The 17,790-nt window shown below is 34.4% G+C and overlaps 1 protein-coding gene across 4 annotated transcripts in view; it reads left to right on the forward strand.

The window, feature by feature from the left end:
* Positions 1-17,790, forward strand: part of Lrriq1 (leucine rich repeats and IQ motif containing 1) — a 130,132-nt gene that overhangs the window by 7,004 nt on the left and 105,338 nt on the right. For all 4 annotated transcript variants that reach the window (XM_090328339.1, XM_090328336.1, XM_090328337.1 and 1 more), the window contains exons 6-11: positions 867-984; positions 1,609-1,832; positions 2,146-2,220; positions 4,328-6,022; positions 10,403-10,555; positions 11,787-11,937. In XM_090328339.1, the coding sequence (XP_090184465.1) occupies positions 867-984; positions 1,609-1,832; positions 2,146-2,220; positions 4,328-6,022; positions 10,403-10,555; positions 11,787-11,937 (2,416 nt within the window). The remainder of the gene's footprint in view (positions 1-866; positions 985-1,608; positions 1,833-2,145; positions 2,221-4,327; positions 6,023-10,402; positions 10,556-11,786; positions 11,938-17,790) is intronic.

The following is a 17,790-nucleotide window of genomic DNA, read 5'->3' on the forward strand; positions in this document are numbered from 1 at the left end:
GCCTCAATAAAAAAATGTATTTTTAACTATGTTCCTTCTCCTTGAGGTATTTGTTATTATTGCAACTTGAAAGTGATGAGTATTCCATTTACTTGCTTATTCAATAAACTTGAAATAATGTCTGTAAATTATCATATTAGTACTTCATTGGAATAAATATTCTATATTTTTATAACTAAAGTGTCATGGAAATAAAATTATATAAATATATAAGTACATATAAAAGTATGGATCAGATTTTTGAGAAGCCTAATTGAGATTCAAATAGAAAATACTTAGCTTTTATTTTATCATACTGAGCATATTAACTGTTACACATGAACAGTAACTACAAATAAGAACAATATAAGTGAGTAAGGATGATGACAGTTATTATTAAATATATTTTAGAATGATTATCAAGAAGACTAACTGAATATTGTAGATTAATATTAAAGAATGAATAGTTCGACAAAATATTAAGAAGACAAATGTTTGTTTATATGAAAAAATGTTTTTATTTATAAGGAAAATAATTATCAGTATGCTGTGAATTTTTCAAATTTACAGTAAAATTCTTAGTATACATAATACATTATTAAAATTAAAGCTTTAGTCTTTATTTATCAAACATCTGTAAAATAAGCCTGGGACAATATATTTGCTAATCAATTGATCTGCTATCTGAGCTATTTGCCAGGGCTTTTATTTGATGTTTAAATTTCATATTTGAGATAGAGTTTCACTGATTTCACTTGGTGGGGACTAGAACTCATAATCCTCCTGTTTTTATTTCCTGATTAATTCCTGAGATTGCAGGTATGTACTACCATGTCTGACATTTGATTAAGTTTCCTTTAATTGTTGTTACTGTTTTAACCTCTTAGATGCTAGCTGAAATAGAAAAAGAAGAATTCTTACGAAGTAAAACCTGTTGTTCTAGTTTAGACTCTGTTTCTGAGCCTGATCCTTGTGACTTGTCTTTGGATGAACAGGTTTTGCCAGGTCAGTCAAACTGCTTCATAATATATTTTAAATTATATTTTATTGTTGGGATAACATACAGAGGGGTTACAGTTGCATTCATCAAGTAATGGGTACATTACTTCTTGAATATTTTTATATTTATGTTACTGACCAAGGTTACTTTGACAAAAGAGTTAGACCGTTTTCTTTCTTTATGACACTTGCAAAAATGCATGAAATGTATGAAAGTCATTATTCATTTGTTTTGCTTAATTAACTGTTTTTATAATTGTCTTTATGCCTTCAAATTCACTTGATATAATGGTTAAACTGGTTACCACTTGTATAATCGATTGAAATTGTATGCCTAATCTTGAGCTTAAGTGTGCCTTCACTGTATTGCTTAATGACCACTTAACTACAAATACACACTCATTTTTAAATTAATATTTATAAAATATATAAAGAATATAATTTGATTGCTTTATTGACTACAGGAGAAGTTACATGTATAGTCAACTAGGTATTGTTTCCATATTATCACTCTTCCATTGAAAATTGGTTAACGTTACTTATTTCTACATTACTTGGGCACATTAAGTTTACACATTTTGATGAGTTTTATGTTAAGTATCCTACTGCTATTTACTTCTATGAATGTAGATGATGCTGATATAAGCTTTGGATACTATGAAGTGGAAGAAAGATGTAAACAGTCTTTCGAAGCTTGGCAAGACAAACAGAAAGAACTAGAAGACAAAGAGAATGAAATTCTTCAAGCTCAACGGGATAGAGAAAAAAAACTATTTGAAGAAGAAGAAGTAAAGAGACATTACTGGCTGAAACAATTTGAGATTGAAAAGAAAAAACTAGAGAAAATTCAGAAGGTATTTTGGCTTTTCCCCCCTTCATTTTCCAAAATTAGTATAGCTATCTAAGACTATTGATATTTGGATTATGATGTGAATTGAGGTTATGTGGCAGCTTTTAAATACTTATAATTATGTACTTTCAAATTTTCTTAATATCTAGTTTAAAATATGTATTCTGCTTTGTAATTGGTCCCTATCTGTAGTCTTGTATTATTCAGATTAAAACATCTGTGGTGTTGATTATGAGTACATGTTCTGAGCATCATATGGAAGTAACATAATGCTTGTCGATATTTCAGTTATAAATTTCTACTTTTACTATATTCAGGAAGAACAGAACAAGATGAATGATGAACTTCATGAAGAAGAGAAAATGTGGAAAGAGAAAGCTAAACAGCATGAGGTATCTATTGGTCATTTCAAAACAATACATTTTGATGTTCTCTTTTGAGATATATTTTTATGTTTGAATTAAATATACCTAGAAAATATCAAAGTCAACAACTATCATTAAAATAATTAAGATAACCAATGACAAAGTAGTTAAACTGGTAGCACAAAAGGAAAATTATACTCCATTATGAAGCATGCTTTAGAGTATAAATAGTAAGTGTGAAAATGAAAATACACAGATGAGTTGGATATCATATTGGACATAGCAAATGAGGGAGTGGGGGGGTTGAAAAAGAGAAGAATTGAATGAAAAGTTCCTAAATTAACCCACATACAGGTCAAAACATGAAAGACAGGAAAGATTCCAAGAAAGATGATACGTAGTGAACAGATATAAAACATGTATGGTAATATTCTTGCAAGGAGAAAAATGAAGGATTGGAACAGATATGGTTGATAAGGAGAAAAGAACAAAACATTCAATTTGTAAAAAAGAAACAAAACTCAAGCTAGACATTTGAAGATGATGACAAAGTAATCTTCAAATACTGTAGATACAATGAAATTACAGTATTTAGTAGTGCACCAACTAAAATTCAAGAAGCTCCTATAAGAAATAGAAATGTAGAGAGGAACAAGATAAAAGGAGAAATTGTTTGCTGACTTCATGAGCAAATCTGTGGAAGGGAAAAGACAATGGAATGAGGAACTTACGTGTCAAGTGCTTAAAGCCTCTTCACTCATACTGGGGTTTTTGGGGGGTCCAAAGTCCTCCTCTGATTTTTGGAATAGTTTTACATTTCCTAGAATATTATTTCAAGAGTTGTCAACCACGTTTTTTTTGGCAGTCCTGGGGATTGAACTCAGGGCCTGAATATTGTCCTTAGGTTTTCCTCATAGCTAGCACTCTACCACTTGAGCCACAGCACCACTTCTGGCTTTTTTTTTCTATGTATATGATAGGAAGGAGTCAAACTCGGGTCTTCATGCGAGCACTCTACCACTAGGTCAAACTCCCAGTCCTGTCATCCGAGTTTTGTATAGTTAATTCTTTCAGTCTTTCCACAGCTGACACAATTCCTATTTTTCTTTCAAAATTGAACACTTATTCCATTTAATTATAATATTCAGACTTATTTCTATGTGCTTTAAAGATGTGATGCCATTGTGTATTTATTTTTCCAACTGCAAATGTTATTCTTTGCCATTCATTTTTATTTTCATAGGAGATTACTGTTGCTTGATTATCTATTTTCTGAATGAATTGCATTTTAAATATTATCTAGTTTTCCAGTTCTTTTTTTTTCAGCAATTGGCTATTTCTCCTCTTTTCTGAATACATTGCCCTGTTTATTTTAGTTTTAGGATTCTGACAATGACATTTTTCATCCAACTGAAATTTTACTTATCAACTTGAAATAAGAGGTAGATATACAAACTAGCAGATTTTTATATTGTTTATATGTATGCACTAATTGACCTTCTTATTATTCTATGACTCGAGTTCTTCATCAAAGGTTTAATCTCGGATATTATGACGATCTCTTCTACATGAATTTGAACTTTGGTTTTCCCTATTGTATTTTTTCTCTCTGTGTGTGTGTGTGTGTGTGTGTGTGTGTGTGTGTGTGTGTGTGTGCGCGCACACACGCGTGCATGCATGTTGGGGGATTATTAGTGGTTGATCTCAGGAATTTGTGACTTTCCCAATTGAAGCTCATCTACAGCTCTTTTGTTTTTACTCTGTTTTTGAAATAGTATCTCATTAGCTTTCTCCTAGGCTGGTCTTAAATGATTGTTTTGACTCTGACTTCCTAGTAGTTGGGATTACAGATGTGTCCACCATGCCCAACTGATTTCATGTGTTTTCTTGTCATCACAGAATTCTTTAATTTATACATAGATGTCTGATAGTGATAGTGTTACCAATTTTCCAATGCAATTCACTGTTTTACATGTTCATAATATTCTTTATAGTAAATCAATTTAGTTCCTTTGATACTACAGCAATTTTATTTTATAATAATTTTAGATTTAGCAACATTTTAAAACTATGAGGTTAGATGATATTTTAATATCATTTTGTGATGACTATCAATTATCTTCCTTTATTCTAGGAATTTATTAGAAACTTGCATTTACAAATAGAAGAGGAACGCACAAGATTTAATGACTTCCAGGAGAAAGAAAAAAATCGTTTGTTAAAATTACAGTACAATGCCGCTGTAAAAATCCAGGCTACATACAAAGCATTTGTAGCCTACCAAAAATACAACCCAATCATAAAAGAACAAATAGAAAATAAGAAAAGGAAAGCCCAAGAATCAAAGGAAAGGGAAGCAAACATCCGACAGAAGGAGGAAGAAAGACGAAGAAGGTTTGAAGAGGAACAGAAGATAGAAAAAGAGATTAAACGGCAGAAGGAAGAAGCAAGGAAAAGGAGAGAAAGGGAATATGAAGCTAAAAAGAATATTCTGAGACAAAAAAGAGAGGAACTAAGTAGTAAGGAGAAATTAAGATTCAGGGAAGATTCAGGCCAGCCGATAATAATAACTAGTGCATTGAAAACTGGGAAGTGTGAAGCCAGGCATTGCCTAGTTTCAGGTATGTCCAAGAATAAGGGTGACCTAGTCAAACAATCTATGGAGACACAGCCAGAAAAGCAGGCAAATGCTCCCTTGTGGCTAGACAAGACATCAAGTAAGAGAGATAGACAGCTTATTTTGAAAGAATCCAAACAAATACAATCAAGTCAAGCAACTTTTGCAGAGTTAAACATGGAAGAAAAAATTGAAAATCTACTAGAACAGGAATCTTCAGAAAAATTGGCTAGTGAGGAAATAAGAGATAAACTTCTAGAGAAAAGTGGATTAGACAACTCAGATCTGAAAGAAAGTGTGGATGAACAGTTCCAACTGCAAGTATTAAAGTCTCAGACACACAAAGAGGAGGGTATAGAGCATGCCATAAATGAGAAGACAGGACAAGATATACAAGTGTTAGGACACAGCCAACAAATGAATGCGGTGAAAAACAAGGAAGCACGGCAGTTTATCAAAGACAATCACCAGATGTTGCAAAGTGTAGAAAAAGAAGAGATACCAAAACAGAATGAGGGGAAAAGCCATGTAGCACATGAAATAATCAAAGAGAATCACCAAGAGATGGTCCAAGGAACAGAAAAAGAAAAGGTACCAGAACAGAATGCTCCACCATATGATGAAAATACTTCAAATCTATCAATGAAACAAAACCAAATGTCAGAGAAACCAAAGATTTCTGAAGCTGTACAGGAAAATGTAAGACTACAAGAAAAAAGAACTGACTTCAGCTCCAAGAAAGCAGAAGACAATTTCAAAAGCAATGCTCTGAATAGTGACATTGTAGTAATTCCTGCCTGTGATGGCCAAAGAAATAAACAAGGTGAAATAAACAAGCAAGACTTTGTTTTAGATGCACAGGTGACTTGTGAAGAGTTGAGTGGTTATAATGCGCGAGGCTTCTTGGTTGCTGAGAAAGTAAACATTCTCAACTCTCAGATCAAAGAAATTCCTGAGGAATGCCAGGAAAAGAGAGCTGAATGTGAAAAGACCACCACCTCATTTATAACAGAATCAGCCTTTTTATCTGCAGTTGAGGAAAAGAGACAATCTTGGATAAAATCGTTTAAGCCTTGGTGTGATATTTTCAAACAAAATCAAGAAAAGAAAGTTACTAAGAGAAAGAGACTTGTAAAATGCCCTGTCAATACGATGCCCCCCCTGAATACTTCAGAAATTCTTCAGTGTGGCCCTTGGGATACTTTATCACAGGTACTTCTGATGTTAGAAAGTTTCTATCATGTAATGTTTCAACTCTTAATAGAATATCTCATATAAACTAGAAGTTATTAAGAAAACATTGCCCCTTGTAAGAGAAGATATAGTCTTAAATTTCTCACTAAAATCATTTTTATCAACTCACATTATTCAGAGAATTGGCTACCTAAGAAATACAAAAAGCTTTGATTAGTATTTTTCAATATAAATTATAGCTATTATCACACATGATTCCATTACTACACCTCAAAGAATAGAAAAATCTGGACATTTATGGTTAGAGTTGGAATGAGAAACTCATAGTTGAATATTAATTCACTTTTTTGTTGAGATGTAGTTTGTCAGCACCCACCATGCCAAATTCTTAATCTGTATGTGTATGTGTGTGCATGTGTGTGTGTTCATTATCTTTAAGTCATTGCACGGAGGAATTTTAATTCAGAATGTGAATTTATGGGTAAATGCATCTTGATTTTTTTTCTAATTTGAGCATACAATGATGGGCACTTATTATTGCTAATTATACTACTGTAATTTTTTGACTCCCAAAGCAGTTTTAGGTGTGTGATTATTTTTACTCATGAATGTAAACATTATTATTGTTGTTGCTTGTGAAAATGGAACTCAGGGACTGGGCTCTGTCCCTGAGCTTTTTTGCTCTAAGACTGAAAGTTGAGATAAGCTCAGTTTTTTTCTTTTCTTTTCTTTTCCTTTCTTTCTCTTTTTGAGGAGGGCATTGATACTTAGATTGACCTGAGGTCCTCACACACATACTCTTGGTTTTGTTGTTGTCTTTCTATCATTGCTAGCTCTCTACCACATCAGCCATGCCTCTAAATTCAGTGGGTTTTGTTCATTTTGTTTTGTTTTGTTTTGGGCCCATCCTGGGACTTGAACTCAGGAACTGAGCACTGTCCTTGACCCATTTTGCACCTCTATTCTACCACTTGGGCCACAGCACCACTTCGAGCTTTTGCTGAGTAGTTTATTGGTGATGAGTCTCATGGACTTTCCTGCCAGGGCTGGATTCTAATTGTAGTCCTCAGACGTTAGCCCACTGAGTAGCAAGGATTACAGGTGTGAGCCACCAGCATCCCACTGAATGTAAACTTTTATTTTGATACATGTTTGAAAAAAATCAAAGTAAGGGTGGAGAATATCCTATTTCCCAAAGGAATTTTTGTGTGTATGTGTGCACCTGTACTGAGAATTGAACCCAGAGCCTCACACTCTGGCTTAGCATCTTGTTCAGTGCTGGCACTCTACCATTTAAGCCACATATTCCCTTTTGGCTTTTGTTGTTGAATTGGTTAGGGTCTCCTGGATTTGCCTGTTTGGGCTGGCTTTGAACTGTGTACACTTCAAATCTTAACCTCCTGGATAGCTAGGACTACATTCCCTAGCCAACAATGATCAGCCATCCCAGAAAGTTTATGTTCAGTTAGAAGAAGAAGAAGGAGGAGGGGGAGGAGGAGGAAGACTAGGAGGAGGAGGAGGAGGAGGAGGAGGAGGAGAAAGATAGGCAATTTAGCTCACTGCCTGGCAAGTGCAAAACCCAGAGTTTGGTCCCCAGCTCTGGGGGGGGGGCATGGGAGGAAGAAAGAAATATATGGAATTCCTAATATTCTAAATACATACTTTCAGTAAGGACACAAGAGCACAGTTTTTCCTGCAATGTAATGAAGGGGAACTAGGTAAATTTCCTCACTATGAATACTTAGACCTTAAATGTGCTTATGAAGTTGACTAAAAGCATTATTAAATTATACAAAATTATAAGGTTAAGTAGTATTTGTTACTAGATAGCTAAAATTGCCAGATTTCCCCATTTTTCATTCTCAATTTTTTCCATATATTTTTTATTGTAATTAATAGAAGGGTTACATTATATTCACCAGATAGAAGGTGCACTACTTCACAAAACATTGATACCCTTTCTTATAACATGATCCCCATTTCCCACCCCTCCTCCCCTCGCTCATCTTGATTTCCTCCCTTCCCTATCCAATTTCAAATAACCAATTAAGCATATATAAAATAGATAACAAGGTGAAATATTGTAACAATATGAGATAACCAAGGGACAGCAAAAGAGATGAGGCCATATAGTCTCATACTATATGGCCTTATATATCTAGACTTGTTCTATTGTAAATCTCTGCTAGGAGAGCCCAAGGTTTCTACTGATTATGACAAATGAGGGAAACCATTGAGCCTGTGTTCCTTTGAGTCTGGCTTACTTCACTTAATATGATTTTTTCTAAGTCTTTCCATTTCCTTACAAATGGGACAATGGCATTCTTTCTGACAGCAGCATAGAATTCTATTGTGTATAAATACTACATCTTGTTGATCCACTCCTCAACTGAGGGACATCTGGGTTGGTTCCATATCTTTCTTATGGTAAATAGTGCTGCAATGAACATCGTTGTGCTAGTGGATTTAGTATGTCCTTATTTCTGGACAATTGGGTAAATGGCTAGTAGTGGAATTGCTGGGTCATAGGGGAGCTCTATGTTTTGAGGAACTGCCATACTGCTTTCAATAGTGGTTGAACGAGTTTGCACTCCCACCAACAGTGTAGTAGTGATCCCTCCTGGCAAAATACCCTCCAGCATCTGTTGTTATTAGATTTCTTGATCCTGGCCATTCTAACTGGAGTGAGGTCGAGTCTTAGAGTTGTTTTGATTTGCATTTCTTTTATGGTCAGAGATGTGGAGCATTTCTTCATGTGTCTATAGGCCATTTTTGTTTCTTCTTCAGAGAAGATTCTCTTTAAGTCTTTGGCCCATCTTTTAATGGGATGGTTGTTTCTTTGGAGATTAGTTTTGGAGTAATTCATTTTTTGAGCTGTTTATATATTTTAGATATGAGGCCTTTGTCTGTTATATGGTTAGTGAAGATTTTCTCCCATTCTGTAGGCTTCCTAATTAATTTACTAGCTATGTCCTTTGCCATACAAAAGCTGTGCAGTTTATTGCAGTCCCACTTATCCAGCCTTTCTCTGATTTGTTGTGATTCTTGGTCCTTATTAAGAAAGTTTCGACCTGTGCCAAGGAGACCTAGCATATCTCCTTTTCATTCTCAATTCTAAGTGTCATTTCTATTTTGTACTATAGTCACTATTTGAATTATAGAAATTTTATTTGTGTTTATTCGGACTAAATAAGCATTGCAATTAAGTTGTCATATCAATGGTGATTATATTTTTTCCCAAAATTATGAACAATAGTTTGTTTCAAATGAATTTTAGGTTGAATAATTTAGAAACTTCCTAAAATAATGATGAAAGTAGCATATTTATCTAAATTTATACTAATGTTGATTATTGCTTTTATTATTTTTTAAATTATCTTTAGTTAATTGTAGAAAAGTATTTGTCAGCCAGGAGATGTGGCTCAGATCTGTAATCCTAGCTACTCAGGAGGCTAAAATCTGAGAATCAAGGTTCAAAGCCAGGCCCAGCACAAAAGGACCTGAGACTCTTATGTCCAGTTAACCTCTACAAAATGGGAAGTGGGGCTTGACTCAAAGGGTAGGGCGATAGCCTTGAGCTGAAGAGCTCAGAGACAATGCCCAGGCCAGTTCAAACCCCATGAACCACCAAAAAAAAAAAAGAAAAAAAAAGAAGAAGAAGAAGAATTTGTCATGCAACAAAATGATTCTTGATCAAGTTGTAGATTAAATCACTTTTTTTTGTTTCAATCAACATATGGTCCTTCTCATTATTTTACTATCTAGAAATCTCTTGGAGCCTATCAAGCGGATCATAAAACTTCTTGTAATATAATCCTGAACATAACTCCAAAGACATGGTAAACAACCAAAAACTAGAACTTGGTCAAAAAATAATGAATAATAAAATATTATAGTGTTGATTTTAAATCAACGGCATACAACTTTGCCGTTTAAAAAAAAAAAAAATCTGTGCCAGTATAGGGGCTTGTACTAAGGACTTGTGCATGGTCCCAGAGATTTTGAACCCATGACTTAATGCTCTACTATTTGAGCCACAGTTCGCTTCCAACATTTTGGTAGTTAATTGGAAATAAAATTCTCATAGACTTTCCTGTCCTATCTGGTTTTAAACCACAGTCCTCAGATTTCAAGCTCTGAGTAGCTAGGGTTACAGGCCTGAGATACAGGCACCCAACCTCATGTACTACTTTTAGCTAGAACTGTATACATGAGAATATTATTTTTTCTTTGCAGGTGGGTAACAAAGAGATCAAATAAAAACTCAAACTGAATTATTAATTAATGTGGCACTTGGTATATAGTGTTAGGCAAGTTTTCTACATGATTTTAAGAGGCTAATGCAGTTTGTTCTGTTATTAAATAATCATGCCCATCATGCCATCTTAAATGTCGTAGGTCACAACAGTTACCTTTCAAGATTTACCAGGCTGCAATCTGTCCACTTTGGCAGAGTGTGTAAATCTTCAATTTCTATCTCTTCGGCATTGTGGATTGACTTCTTTGCACAGCCTGATGAACTGTAAAAAACTTAAGTACATAGATGCACAGGTATGTCTTTCTTTAACCATATCTTATCCTAGTATATAAAATACTCATGTTCACATTTCAACAATGATATCTTTGAAGAACCACTAACTAATATTACCTGTAACACAGGAACTATAAAAACTAAAGAACTTTAATTTGTGAGATCCAGGAAGAGAAGATGATCAGTTTTGTTTTGTTTTTAACCTGAACATTACCTGTCATTTTTGGTAAACAGTATATGTATTATTTATTTCTGATTTTTATTGCTATCTAATAAAGACATTATACAGTAGCATAAAATAAGTACCATTTTATATGTTTGGGATTCTTCAAATCAACTGGGCATTTCCATTGTTTCTTAAAAGTGTGTTGACTAGTTCTCTCACGTAGTTGTGGTTAGAAGGAAGTTGGGTTGTGTGGATCCAAAAATCTCTTCTTTCATAAATCTCTTCCTTGACAAGATACCTAGGTCTTTCATGATTTGGGAAGGGGACTTCTTTTCAAAGTGGTTAGATACCAATTTTGACTATTCCAAGAAGACAAGCTCCAGTATGGAAATACCTCTGAACGATCTGAAGCATTTGTTCATGGTGGAATCTTGACTTTGTTTGGGAAGGGTAGATGCAGCATGAATGCGTGAATACTGGTTATGAGGTTTAGAAAGGACTACCAAAGTAACAGCCCTATCACAGCTCCCCTCTCAAACGATTTACATTCTTCCTACATCTAACATCTGAAGGACCTAAAGTTTCACCATAGCATCACACCCAGGTTTGAAGCATAGGATCTTTGTGCCTAAATCATATCCAGATAGAAAGAACACTCTCAGTGTAATTCCTAGAGTGTAATATTATCCCCCCAACACAGAGCTCTGCAAAAACAGGTGTCACCCCCCCACACACACACACCATCATCATCCCTACTCTACAATCATACATAATTCTGAGACATATCTAGTTCACCACAGTAGCCATCCTCAGAATATCCACTGCTGTTCATTTAGGTGGTTTTAAATATTTTATTATATTTCCCTCTGTAATTGTCTCAAAATTTAAAGAGATATTAACTTAAAAGCTAGTTAATGCTAGGTAACAATATTTTATCTAGAGATTATGACAGTTTGATTATTTTAGAAGTTTAAAGATTCATATATTCATTTTGAGACAGTGTCTCAACCTCATCTTGGAGACATCAGTTAGTTATTAATGTGCCATGGAAATGAAGTTCATTTTTAATTGCTTTTTCACTTTAGGAAAACCATATTGAGACTATCAACTTGGAAAATTTGGAAAATCTCTGTGTTGTTCTGCTTAATAGAAACCAACTCACATCTTTTCATGGATTGGATGGTTGCACTAATATCCAAAATCTTGAACTCTCACATAATAAAATCACTCGTATTGGTAAGAAGAATATTATTTTAATATTTAAACATTTGTTTCTTGTAACTCATTTTATTTGCATAATTATTATTTATACTTATTTCATTTTAGATGTAGAAAATAATGTTGCGTTTAGTGCCCATAAAAGGAATATATTGGCCGGGGTGTGGCCTACTGGTAGGGTGCTTGTCTTGCATGCATGATGCCCTGGGTTCACATCCTCAGTACCACATACATAGAAGAGGCCAGAAGTAGTGCCATGGCTCAAGTGGTAGAGTGCTATCCTTGAGAAAGTCCAAGGACTTGCAGAGCTCAGGATCTGTGTTCAAGCCGCAGGACTAGCAAAATATATACATATATATGTTCTAAATAATGTTCTATGTTCCATCTTTGGCCAATGAGAAGTTGTTACTACCTACCGCTGCAGTTAGTAGAGTTTCTTCTCTGCCCCTATAGAAACAAAATGGATCTGAACTCCACTGAGGAATGTGTACACTCAATTTCATCTGTAATAGATCCTGGCTTTAAACATTTCTAAGCAATTGTCATACCTTTCACTAGTAAACCCAGCATCAGCACTCCTAGAATCATAACTGCAGTTATGCTAACCACTCCGCTCTAGCTAAGGCTCCACATAGCACATGAAGGGATTCATCATTCTGACTTTTCCCAACTTCTCAGTTCTTGCACCACTACATATCTATATCCACTTCCTTATACAAATTTTCTAATCCATGTTACCAAACAACTAAAAATGCCATTTTAAGCTAAAAAGCCATCACATTAACTTTTATAATCATTCTTCGCATCATCTATCATAGCCTTATGTCATATTCTTCCAATAACTGTTCCCTTTTTGTATAACTAGCTACCTCATCTTTTCCTTTGCTGTCAAGTTTTGTGAAACAGCAGGATACTTTTCAATAAAATGGTCCTTTAATTTACATGCATTTTGACATCTAATAAACAATGATTCTTGTATGAGCTGCATTCTGCAATCCAATATTTCTTTTTCAGAACATTTGTTGTCTTACAGAATGTCTTCTATTCTGCTGTTTGTCTATGTTGTCAGCATTGATTTGGGGTTTAATATTTTATTAAGTTAAAGTAATAAATTTATACATAAATGTTCCTAACCTATAGGCTACCCATATTTATTAAATCTATCATAGATATTTGGTTTCAGTTTTGTCATCTCATTCAGAATCACATTCTCTCGTTTTGGAAGGAAGCCTAGTTGATCATATGGGAATTGTTACTTGTAGGGAGTCTATATGTTTATCCATTCAATTCCAAAAGATTCCTTCTCCACAGATGTGGATTCAAACAGGGATATGCTGGTCTTTGGTACTTATCATCCTCTTATAAAAATTCAACTTAGATTCGTAATGAAATGGAAAGATTTGGAAAAAATCATATTAAGTGAAGTAAGCCAGACTCAAAGGAACATAGGTTCAATGGTTTCCCTCATTTGTCATAATTAGTACACATCTAGGGCTCTCCTAGTAGTGAATTACAATAGCTCAAAACCAATGTATATAAGGATATGGAAACAAGAGGCTTACATTGTGTGATTGTTGTTCTTAATGTACTGTTATTTCTCTTATCTTTTTACCCTTATAGTTAATCTCATGTTGTTACTGTATCTGACTTTGTTACCTGGTATATTGCATATACCTTTATTTGTTAATTTGCAATAGGGAAAGAAAGGGGGAAAACAAGATGATTTGGAGCGATGAGGGGAGGGAAATGAGGACAAAACATTACCTCTCAAATTGTGAGAGGTAATGCACCTACTATCTGATGAATGTAAGTGTAACCCTTCTATACATTATCTTGACAATAAAATAAATAAATAAATTCAATTTAGAATTTATCTGTCATGTATAATGGTGGTAAGACTGCATATTTATCTTTTAGCTGCTGTTTCAGAATTTCTGTGGGAAATATGTGATGGTTGAAATTAAGTAGTATTCATCATGATGTACTCATCATTTTCCCTCCATTTTATTTATTCATTTTTGGTGGGTCATGGGGCTTGAACTCAGCCTGGGCACTGTCCCTGAGCTCTTCAGCTCAAGGCTACCTCCCTACCCCTAAGCCTCGTCATTGTCCTTGAGCTCTTCAACTCAAGGCTACTGCCCTACTCTTGAGCCACAGCCCACTTGATGTTTCCTAGAGGTTAACTGGAGATAAGAGTCTTTGGGTCCTTTTGTGCTGGGGCTGACTTTGAACCTTGATATTCAGATCTCAGCTTCCTGAGTAGCTAGGATTACAGGCATGAGCCATTGCACTTGGCTTCTCTAATTCTTTATATTATTTAATGTGGAAAGAAAAAGTGTGCTTTTTTTTAACAAAATGAGTTTTGTTTTCTTCTTCTTCTGGAGTCCAGAGCCTGGATGCTATACCTGAGCTGTTATACTCAAGTCAAGCACTCTCCCATTTGAACCATATCTTCACTTCCAACCTTTTTAGTGGGTATTTAGAAATGAGTCTCATGTACTTTCTTTCCCATGGTGGCTTTGAACTATCATCCTCAAATCTCATCATCTTGAGTAGCTACGATTCTAAGCATGAGCCAGAACCACCCACGTTAACTTTTTGTGTTTTAACATTTAAAAAGGCACATTTTTGGAAGTACAATTTCTAAACCTTTCTTAACATATTAATTTACTTATGTTTCTATGGCACATGCTTTGAGATCACTCCAACTACACCCAAATCAAAATATAGAAGTCTTTGATATATTTTATTTTTAAATTCTAGTATACATATACATAAACATAATCCTGTGGTTTCTGGATTGAAAAATACACTGACAATTCACATTACTATATTAATGCACATTAAATTAAGCAAAAAATATTTTAAAAAGCAATGCTTGAACTTCCATCTTTAATGCCACTCATGGCATATAGAAACTTCTGAATAGTGGATTTCCTGGATAGGTTATCTCCAAGATTTATGTGAAAACTGCCAGTAGTAATGGATGAACTGCAGTTATCTCTGTGTAGTATGAGGAAGCAAAATGAAATAATTCTTTGCTATCTGTTAGGTACAGAGAAAATACATATTTATTGAGTGTGAGAAGAGTGTATATGAGAAAGTGGATTTTTTAAAGACCACTTGGACTCTGTTTTTCATTTTTAGGAACTGCTTTGAGGTTGTGCTTGTGCTACATGAAATGCATAGATTTTTGTCTCTCAGTGATATATTGATGCTAATAGTTTTTATGAAGGGGCACAGAGATAGATTTGTGTTTATGATCACTTTCTATTCCTTGCTACCATCTATCTTAAGAAAGTGAAGTAAAATTGGCAACAGTACCATGTTTTATAGTTGACGTTTCATGTTTCACTTTTTGCTTATTTCTTCTAAAATATACTCATAGTAGAAAAATGTAATTTTTAGTTTGTTTGATTTGTGTGTGTGTGTGTGTGTGTGTGTGTGTGTGTGTGTGTGTATGCTCACATGTGTGTGTATGCTACTTCTGTACTTGAACTGAGCGCCTGGGCATTGTCCTTGAGAATTTTGCTAAAGAATAGCACTCTATCAGTTGAGCCATAACTCTATTTCTAGCTTTCTGGTGGTTAACTGGAGATAAGACTTTTAGAGATCTTCCTGCTTGTGCTGGCTGTGAAACATGATCATCAGATCTCAGCCTCCTGAGTCGCTAGAATTATAGAGGAGTTCTTGGCTCTTGGCAGCATCATTTATATTAAGTCTTAAAACTTATAGCTACATGTATATGTATAGAATAGTATTAAATTGGTATTTTATGTCTTATTTATTGATTACCAGGTACAAAAGACAATGTGATGGTAATGTACAAGAGCAAATAGTTACTTTATCTTCTCCATCATGAAGTTTTTGTTTTAATTATTTTTGGAAAACTTTCATCTAGCAATAATTCTTCAGTTTTAGCAACTTCTTTATCGCTATAGATTTCAAGTTGCAAAGAGTTTATTTTTTTCAGACAATAGTGCTTTCTAGAAGAGTGACCATTATTATAAATAGGAAATATATCTGAAATATATATTCAGATATACATTCAAAGTTGATTATTGTATAATGACTCATAAGGAAAATATTCCTGCATTTTAGAGTTTTTTAGACAGAATCTCACTGTATACCCAGGCTGTTCTGGAACTTGCTGTAAAGATGTAGGCATAAATCTCCTTGAGGAATTATTTTCTTTTTTTTTTTTACATATTATTGTATATTATATTCAGTGAATTTTTAGTCCACTAGATGGTGCTAGATTACTTCTTTGGAGGAACAAAATGGCAGTGTAAAACTAAAGAACATTATAACAGAGCTGCTAGTAGAGCATCCTTAGTTTACATATGAAAAGGGACACTCAGTCTTTTACTTCATGGGAAAAGAGTGGCAACAATCCTACATTTCCAATTCCTAAGTATTCTATTTTTTTTCTGCCAGTCCTGGGGACTGAACTCAAGGCCTAAGCACTGACTATCCTTGGGCTTTTCTCAGGACTAGTGCTCTACCACTTGAGCCACACAGCACCACTTCCAGCTTTTTTATGTATGTGGTACAGAACCCGGGTCTTTGTGCATAGTAGGCAAGCACTCTAGCACTAGGCCAAACTCCTCCCAACCCTATTCTAATTTTTATGTAACTTATATATCTTGAAGAACTTTGTGGTTGAAATTAAAATCTGGAATACAACTCTAAACATTTGTATGTATGAATAAATCCTCGGACACAGCCACAGATAAGCAGCTAATGGAACTATACGTATACTACATATGCTAATTAGTGAAAAATCTCTAGATTTGTTTAACCCTTTTGCCATTCCTTTAGGATTTGTTTCCATACAACAGCAATGTTTTATTAAATCATTGCATCATTTTTGTAGGAAAAATAAATCCTTGAAATAGATATCTGCTACAAGTACAGCCAAATACTAATTTTATTGTGGGTTAGCAGAACCCCCTCCCACATCATTTTTTTTTCTTTTTCTTTTTCAATTCTCTTTTCTTTTTGTCATAGACTTTCCAAAAGCATCTTCCTTATGACTTTACAGTGATTTAGAAACCAGATTTGCTTTCATTTTTTCTTTCTTTTCTTTAAACCATATTTCTAAACTTCATAAATTTCACTGTCAAATCTAAGAGCTATGTGTAGTGTATTTATAAAGAATTGGATAGGGCCAGAAGTTTGGCCTAGTGGCAGAGTGCTTGCCTAGTCTGCATAAAGACCAAGGTTCGATTCCTATGTACCACATACTTAGAAAAAGCCGGAAGTGGTGTTGGGACTCAAATGGTAGAGCTCCAGCCTAGAGAAAGCCCAGGGACAGTACCAAGGCCCTGATTTCAAAGCCCCAGGACAGGCAACTGATAATAATAATAAAAAGAATTGGATATAAATTGATAAAGACTATCCTGTCAAGTATATCCTTCATGTCTGAGGACAAAGAAGATAGCATGTTAGAGATAATTAAGTGGAGACTACATATTTTTTCCAGTTTCCCTGCACTGTGGCTTTGATCTTGATTATTCTATTAATGCCCCTAACAATCAATCAATAAAATAAATTTTCAAATAATGACTTTGTCTGTATAGTACATAGTATAAATAAAATTAGTTCTCAGATTTAATCTTACACATTATTTTATATGTCCTCCAGTGATTCCTTCATTCTTCACAGAACTGTTTTCTTTCCTTTTTTCCTGTCCAAATAGTTCCTTTTCTTTGTGTCATGTATTACCCAGCTTTTACTGACAAACTTGGCATCTTTCTTATCTATTTCACCCAACTTTTCATTCTTGTTTTTTTCCTGGTTGACACTGAAAGAGTTTCATTAATGTATTTCTTGCCCCAATTTGGCAGAAATTCTATGTCACTATAGAAT

Source organism: Megascapheus bottae, chromosome 2 (assembly GCF_031878675.1).
Source record: "Megascapheus bottae isolate mThoBot1 chromosome 2, mThoBot2.hap1, whole genome shotgun sequence".
Lineage (NCBI taxonomy): Eukaryota > Metazoa > Chordata > Mammalia > Rodentia > Geomyidae > Megascapheus > Megascapheus bottae.